This window comes from Chlorella variabilis (assembly GCF_000147415.1).
Source record: "Chlorella variabilis unplaced genomic scaffold CHLNCscaffold_6, whole genome shotgun sequence".
Classification (NCBI taxonomy): domain Eukaryota; kingdom Viridiplantae; phylum Chlorophyta; class Trebouxiophyceae; order Chlorellales; family Chlorellaceae; genus Chlorella; species Chlorella variabilis.
The window spans coordinates 1,716,185-1,723,560 of NW_005435082.1; the positions used below are offsets into that span (position 1 = coordinate 1,716,185).

Genomic DNA, 7,376 nt, shown 5'->3' on the forward strand with positions numbered 1-7,376 from the left:
TTCCGTGGCGGCGGCTGCGATCGGGGCGGTCGGGCCCACCTGGCAGCGCTTCAACCGCCTGCAGCAGGCCGCGCGTGTTGTTCCTCCACGCGTCGGGGGCCACACTGCCCTTGAAGGCGGGCGGGGGCCGGAGGGGCATGCCGGTCAGGCGACACAGGTCACAGCAAGGCCACCAAGACAGGAAGGTGGGGGGGGCCTGTGGCAAGGTGAGCTGGGGGGCGGCAAGCCCTTGCGGTTGGTTTAAACCAAAGGGGGCCGGGCAGGCACGGCGGGGGGGGCGGGCGCAGCGCGCGCCCCTTCAGCTTTTTCATTTGGAATTCCACGTGCCGCACCGCGCGCTGGTAGTATTCGTCGTCGCGCGGGATGGACCGGACCCTCCGGGCACCCGGAACCCAATAAGAAGGGGATGCCCCCCGGCTGAGCAACGCCGGCCCGGAGAGAGAGGGGCCAGACGCCCGGGGTTGTGAGGGTTTTTGTGTGGGGGGGGGGGGGGCAGCATGCTGCGCCCCACCTCGACTGCTTGAGCACAACAACACAACAGCTGCCCTCAAACGCTTACCACCACCACCACCACCACCACAGGCGCACCCTCCTCCTCACCCCGGGTCTGCGTAGCACAGCAGCTGGTACTCCACATAGATGGCAAACAGATCGCGCTGGCTGTAGCTGCCCAGCCCCAGCACATCCGCGGCCCTGCGGGGGGCAAGGGGCAGGCGGGCAGGCAGGCAGGCAGGTGGCAGGCCGGGAGCAAGACGCCAAGGGAAGGGCGCGGGCGAGAGGCGGGCCACGGTGCGGCAGGCAAGCTCGTTCAGGCTCCCAGACGGCTGGAACGCAGGGAATCAGGAGTATCATTGATGCATTGGCGGGGCCCAGCGGCGCCAGCACAGGGGCTCACCGCTGCCAGCCTGGCGACTCCCCTGCCACGTCAGCGCCCGCCCCCGCCGCCCGCTTGCCCCGCCGCTTCTCCCCCTCCCGCCGCTCCTGCCGCCCCCGCTGCCGCCCGTCCTGCTCGCCGCTGCCCTGCGGCCCTTCAGCATCGGGGTCTCCCTCATCCGTCAGCACAGACACCTCCCCCTCCTCCTCATCATCATCCGCCGCCGCCTCTTCCCCCGACTCCTCCCCCTGCTCTGCCCCTCGCAGCCCTGCCACCGCAGCTGCGCCAGGCGGATGCGGTCTGCTGCGGTGAGCTGCGGGGGGGCGGGCCGCTCCCGCCGGGAGCGGGCCAGAGCCAGGCCGCTGCCAGCTGGCGCCACCTCACGCGTCTGCTGCTGCTGCTGCTGCACCCGCCCCTCGTCCTGCGTCGGCTGCTGCTGCACCCGCCCCTCGTCCGGCGTCGGCTGCTGCTGGGGGTGCCGCCGGCTGGACGCCTGCTCTCCTCTGCTCCCGGCGCTGCCCCGAGCGGAGCCCGAGCCCTGCTTCTGCAGCCGCCGCCGCTTGCCCGCAGGCGTGGCCTCCACCCCTGCTGCCGCCGCACCCGCTCCTGCTGCTGCTGCTGCTGCTCCTGCTGGCTCGCCGCCGCCTGCCAGCACCGGCAGCTCCTCCTCGCTCTCGGAACTTTCCACCACGGCGGCAGGCTTGCGCTTCCTGCGCCGCTGCTGCTGCTGCTCCTCCTCCTCCTCACTCCCCTCCTTCTGCCCTGCCCCGCCGTCGGCAGCATGCCTCCCGACTGCTGCCGCCGCCGCAGGGTCAGCCTCATCGTCATCCTCCCAGCCTGCCGCCGCCGCCGCAGCCGACCCCGCCGCCGCCGCAAAGCCTCTGGCCGCCGCCGCCGCGCGCCGGCCCCGCGTGCCGGGCGTGTCCCGCCGCTGCGCCCGCCCCGCTGCCTGCTCGCCGCTGGCGCCGGAGCCGCCGCTGCTGTCTTCCTCGCCGCCGCTGCTGCTGCTGCCGCCCTCCTCCCCGTCAGCCGCTATGAAGTCATCCATGTCTGCACAGGGGCGGCCAGGTCAGCCAGGGCGCCAGTCAACCGCAGGGTGCCAGGCGTCACGGGGCCAAGCAACCCATCAATGAATACTACTATGACTATAGTGTATCGTAGATGTATGCCTGCCATGCCTGGCAGGCCCACAGGCAAGCACCCACGCCAGCCACCCGACCACCAGCACCCACCGGCATCAGACTCCGACGGAACATAGTCTGCCGCGCCTGCCAGGAACTGGGAGCGCCTCCTGCCGCCCCCCGCGCCGCGGCGTCGGCTCGGCAGCGCGGCAGGCGCGTCGCTGTCGTCGCTGCCGTCGTCGCCGCCGCCGCCGCCCGGCTCCCCTCCCTCCTCGCTGCTGCTGCTGTCCCGTACGACGGCGGTTGCCCGCCGGCGGTGCTGCCGAGCGGCCGCCGCCGCCGCCGCGGCGCGGTCCGTCCTGGCCTGCCGCAGCTCCACCAGGGCCGCCGCCTGCTGCTGGCGCTGCCCCGGCTGCCGCGCAGCCGCTGCGCCGGCAGCGGCCCGGCGGCTGCTGCGGCGCACGCCGCCTGCAGTCGCCGCACCCAGCTGCTCGCCTCGGCGGCGGGGTGCAGCACCCTCATCGCTGCTACTGCCTCCGGCTTTTCCCCTGCGTTGTCTGGTTGCTGCCACGTCAGCTCCCCGCTTGTCGGTGGTGGCGCTGGCAGGGGACAGCAGGCCCCGTGCAGGCTGGCGGCGGGCGGGAGGAGCGGCGGCGCGTCGCGGGCGCTTGGCTGCAGCGGCGCGGGGAGGGCTGGCTTCTGCCTCCTCGTCCTCCTCGCTGCTGCCGCTGGTGAGGGTGACGTAGGCCTCGCTGTCAGAGGCCTGCTGCTTCATTCGTCGATCAGAATGTCAGATGGCGCTCTCAGGGGGGGCTCCCCAACCAAGCAATCAGTCCCGGCGTGCACTGTGCATTGGCAGGGGACTGCGAAACGCGAGGAGGAAGTAGTGACCGCAGTCGACTGCCTCGCTGGCAATTGGATGGGCTTGGGAGCAAAACACGCCGATGCCGCCGATCCAGCCCTCTTCCCTCGACTCCAGCTTGCTGGTGATTACCTTCAGCACCGCCCCGGGACCCGCACGGTTGCAACCATGTCCGCCCAGGCCACCCTCTGCAGCGCTCTGGCGGTGCCCGTTGCCCGCGTGGCGGTGCAGACCGCCCAAAAATCCGTAGTGGCGCCCTCACGCATGCACATGGTGCAGCGCCGCACCACCCTCCGGGCAGTTGGCGCTGGTGCAGGCCGCCGGGCTGCCGTGTTTGTGAGGTGCGCCGCTGCTTGCCCGGGGCAGTGGGCAGCATGGGGAGCATCAGATGTATCCGCCGAGCCGGCATGCTGCCTGCACCCGGAGATGCCGCCTGCCGCCTGTGGTTGGCGGCGCACTTTTGCCGTCGCTCAACCGGAAGTGCCAGCCAGGCAGCGCCAGGCAGCCAGCTGCAGTGGGGCGATCGCCATGCTGATTGGCAGCCTTGGACAGCTGTCAGTAACCCGCAGCCAGGGCTGACCGCGATCCCCCCGCCTCGCTCGCTGCCGCAGCGCCGCCGCCGCCACCGAGCAGGCCGGCCTCATCGCCCCCCACGGCGGCAAGCTGGTCAACCTCATGCTGCCCGCGGGTGCGCTGGCATGCCCACCACGCTGACACACATCACACGGCACAGCCGCGTGCAGGACTCTGCTGCATGGTGGCCGGCTGCGCAGCCATGCTGGTGGGCGCCGCCGGCCTGCCAACCTTTGCTTTCCGCCGCGCCTGCCGGCAACACGGCCTGCCCCCGCAGACAAGAAGCAGGCCGCCGTCGACTCCTGCAACAAGACCATCGAGCTGTCGGACCGCAACGCGTGTGATGTGGAGCTGCTGACCGTGGGGTGAGCTCCGGGCTGGGTGGCTGGCTGGTGGGACGTGGGGCCGCTGGCTGACGAGCTGCGGCATGCTCCATGCACCTTGCATGCTGCTGCACCTTGCTTGCAACGCTCGCCGCTGCTGCTGCTGCTGCTGCTGCTGCTGCTGCTGCTGCTGCACATGAGGGCTCTGCATCAGGCACCGCCGCCCGCACGCTGCCGCCTTGCCGCCTGCCGTACCGGGCCGCCGCTCAGCCGCGCCGCCAGCGGCGTGTGGGCGGCACGGCGTGGCACGGCGGGCTCATAGGCAGCGCCAGAGCAACGGCGGCGCATGCGCCGCGCGGCGGCGCGACCCCCGGCGGGCCTCCTCATTCCTGTGGCCGGCGGGGGTGCCGCCACCTGCCGCACACACCAGCCTGCACTTGCCATCCGCTGCTGCACGGCATGCAAAGCATGCCCAGCGCTGCGCGGCGCGTGTCCCCGGCCTCGCCGCCTCTGGCCTCACCGCCTGCCTCCCGTCTCCGCCCGCCTCCCGTCCCGCCCCGCAGCGGCTTCTCCCCGCTGTCTGGCTTCATGAACAAGGCCGACTACGAGTCTGGTGAGCTGAGGTGGCGCGGCGCTGAGCTGGCGGCGCCGAGCCGGCCGCGGCTACGCCCCACCCCGCACCGCGGGCAGCAGCCGGGCAGGGTCTGGGGTGCCTACCTGCCGCGCCGGAGGCACGCCCCGGCCCCCGCGGCCGCCTGCTCAACGCACCCGCCGAACGCCGCCCGCCGAACGCTGCCCGCGCCCCGCCTGCGCCCCTTGCCGCAGTGGTGGAGCAGCACCGGCTGGCCAACGGCCTGCTCTTCGGCCTGCCCGTGGTGCTGGACACAGACAGCGACGACATCTCGCTGGGGGACCGTGTACTGCTGACGTACAACGGCCAGGTGCGGTACGGGCGTGGGTGCGGGTGCTGCGGTGGGGGCCGGAAGGCGCAGGCCGGTGGTGCATTAATTCAGGCGGCGCAGCGCAGGCATCGCTGGGCCGGGAGGGCCGGCGGTGTGGCATCGTTTGGGGCCGGGCGTGCCGACGGCTCGGTGGCGCTGAGGGTGTGCGCGAGCAAGCTCTGCCTGCGCCAGGCTGCGCCCCTGGCCGGCCCCCCTGCTCACCCCGCCTCCCTCGCCGCCGCCCGCGCGTCTGCCCGCCCGCAGAAGCTGGCTGTGTTCACTGTGGAGAGCAAGTGGCGGCCCAACAAGCCTCTGGAGGCCAAGAACTGCTACGGCACCACCTCCATCGAGCACCCGGCTGTGCAGGTGCGAATGCGGTGCTGTCGGTGAGGTGTGGCATGCTGAAGTGTGTGTCTTTGTGTGCGTGCGCGTGTGTGCTCTCCTCTGCACCGCCACCCCCATCACAGCGCTGCTGCCACAGCAGCTCACACCACTCACCGCGCATGCCGCGCGGGTGGTCCGGCGGCCGCGGCGTGCATCTGCCTGCGTGCGCCCCGGGCCGTTGCCTCCGGCAGCCGCAGCTTGGACCTGCCTGCCAGCAGCCCAATCATCACTGTTGCCACCCATACCCGCCGACCCACCCCCACACAAACAACACGCACACACCTATGGCGCACGCAACACACATTTATGGCCCACGCTCACGCCTGCACACACCACACACACGCACACACACGCACGCACGCACACACACACACTCTCTGGTCCTGCCACCCTCCCTCCTGCCGCAGATGATTACCATGGAGCGGGGCAAGTATTACATGGGAGGGAAGGTGGAGGGCCTGGAGCTGCCCACCCGGGTCTTCCCCTGCGCCTCGCCCGCAGGTCGGCAGCCCCGCCGCAGCCGCCGCTCGCCTGCGCCGCCGCCTCGGCCTGGCGCATCCGCCTGGCAGCGTGCCACCCGCGCCGCTTGCCGCCACGCTCATGAAGGCACCCCCTGCCACCTCCTGCTGCCTCTCCAGTCTTCCTCTGCTTCCCCCTCGTACCCCCGCCCCCCCACCCCCACCCCACCCCGCCCACCCACCCACACACTCTCCCCTCCCCTCCCCTCCTCCCTGCCTCCCCGCCCACCTGCAGACGTGCGCTCCACGCTGCCCGAGGGCGTGGATGTGCTGGCCTTCCAGTGCCGCAACCCCATCCACCGCGCCCACTACGAGCTCTTCATCCGCGCCCTGGACGCCCCCAACGTCTCCAAGGACGCCGTCTGCCTGGTGCACCCCACCTGCGGGCCCACGCAGGTGCGCCGCGGGGCCGCGGCGCGGCCTGTGGGGAGAGCGAGGGAGGGAGGATGGGAGGCCCGCCCGCCGGGCCTGCTTGCCCACCTGGCCTGCCCGCCTGCCTGCCTGGCCTGCCCGCCTGCCTGCTCTGGTGCTCTGCCGCTCTGGACACCCCGCTGCCACGCCTGTACGTGTCGCCTCCCGGCACCAACACACGCATGGTACCGCACGTGCAGGACGACGACATCCCCGGCATTGTGCGGTACCGCACCTACGAGGTGCTGGCGGCCGAGGCCAACAACCCGCGCCTGCGGTGAGCGCCTGGACCAGAGGCAGGGGCCTGGCTTGCAGGAGCCGGGGCAAGGCTGGAGCCAGCAGGAAGAGAGGGGCCAGCCGGGGAGGAGAGGGGCCATTCAGGGCAGGGCCGGAGCAGCAGCGGCGGGCCAGCTGCGCCGGCCACTCGGAACAGCAGCCGTGCTCCGCCCCCCGCTCACCTCACACCCTCCCCGCTGCTCCTGCCCCTCCCCCCGCCCCCTGCCCCTGCCGCCAGGTGGGCCTACCTGCCCTACAGCATGCACATGGCGGGCCCCCGCGAGGCCATCCAGCACATGATCATCCGCAAGAACTACGGCTGCACACACTTCATCATCGGCCGAGACATGGCCGGATCCAAGTCCAGCCTGACCGGCGAGGTGCGGGCCCCGGGGGCGGCTGCGCGGTTGTGGAGGCATGCGTGGGCGTGTGTATGTGTGTGGCTTTGGTGGTGGCGGTGGTGGTGGTGGCGGTGGTGGTGCGTGTGGGCGTGCCGGGCCTCTCCCCAGCCGTCCAGCCGCCTCCCCTCCCGCCTTCGCTCCCTCCCGCCGCCTCCAACCCCTCCCTGCCTGCCACCCGCCCCCACCCGCCTGTCCGCAGGACTTTTACGGCGCGTACGATGCCCAGGAGTTTGCCACCGCCAACGCGCCGGAGCTGGGCATGCAGACCGTGCCCTCCCTCAACATCACATACACAGAGGAGAAGGTGCGATGTGTGTGTGTGTGTGTGTGTGTGTGTGTGTGCGCGCGCCTAGTGCTTGGCAGCGGTGAGGGGGTGTGGCGCTGGGCTGGAAGGGGCAGGGATGAGGGGCCACAGGAGAGGCTGCGGGTTGGCGGCAGGCATGCACGTGCAGGCTCACTGGCACCCCAACCTCGCTCTTGGCAGCAGCCGTTCGCCGCCGCGCACGCAGGGTGGTGCGCCGGGTCGGGCCGCTGCGCCGCCCGCCGCCCACCCGTCTGCCCACCCTGCGCCTGCCTGCCTGCCTGCCTGGCTGCCTGCAGGGGTATGTGACTGCTGACGTGGCGGAGCGGGAGGGCCTGCACAAGCTCAACCTCAGCGGCACCAAGTTCCGCAAGATGCTGCGCGCCGGCGA

At 72.0% G+C, this 7,376-nt stretch overlaps 2 protein-coding genes across 2 annotated transcripts in view; one reads left to right on the plus strand and one right to left on the minus strand.

The window, feature by feature from the left end:
- The window catches only part of CHLNCDRAFT_57445 (hypothetical protein), a gene marked incomplete at both ends in the record, with an annotated part of 5,078 nt that extends 2,308 nt beyond the window's left edge, over window positions 1–2,770 (minus strand). Inside the window, 4 exons of the mRNA XM_005849344.1 lie at window positions 601–693; window positions 896–1,154; window positions 1,259–1,924; window positions 2,107–2,770. Coding sequence (XP_005849406.1) covers window positions 601–693; window positions 896–1,154; window positions 1,259–1,924; window positions 2,107–2,770 — 1,682 coding nt within the window. The remainder of the gene's footprint in view (window positions 1–600; window positions 694–895; window positions 1,155–1,258; window positions 1,925–2,106) is intronic.
- Window positions 2,771–3,025: 255 nt separating this feature from the next.
- Window positions 3,026–7,376, plus strand: part of CHLNCDRAFT_143915 (hypothetical protein) — a gene marked incomplete at both ends in the record, with an annotated part of 4,905 nt that continues 554 nt past the window's right edge. Inside the window, 12 exons of the mRNA XM_005849141.1 lie at window positions 3,026–3,198; window positions 3,469–3,545; window positions 3,708–3,795; window positions 4,317–4,366; window positions 4,579–4,694; window positions 4,959–5,060; window positions 5,486–5,579; window positions 5,832–5,992; window positions 6,208–6,284; window positions 6,522–6,663; window positions 6,884–6,988; window positions 7,285–7,349. Of these exons, the coding sequence (XP_005849203.1) occupies window positions 3,026–3,198; window positions 3,469–3,545; window positions 3,708–3,795; window positions 4,317–4,366; window positions 4,579–4,694; window positions 4,959–5,060; window positions 5,486–5,579; window positions 5,832–5,992; window positions 6,208–6,284; window positions 6,522–6,663; window positions 6,884–6,988; window positions 7,285–7,349 (1,250 nt within the window). The remainder of the gene's footprint in view (window positions 3,199–3,468; window positions 3,546–3,707; window positions 3,796–4,316; window positions 4,367–4,578; window positions 4,695–4,958; window positions 5,061–5,485; window positions 5,580–5,831; window positions 5,993–6,207; window positions 6,285–6,521; window positions 6,664–6,883; window positions 6,989–7,284; window positions 7,350–7,376) is intronic.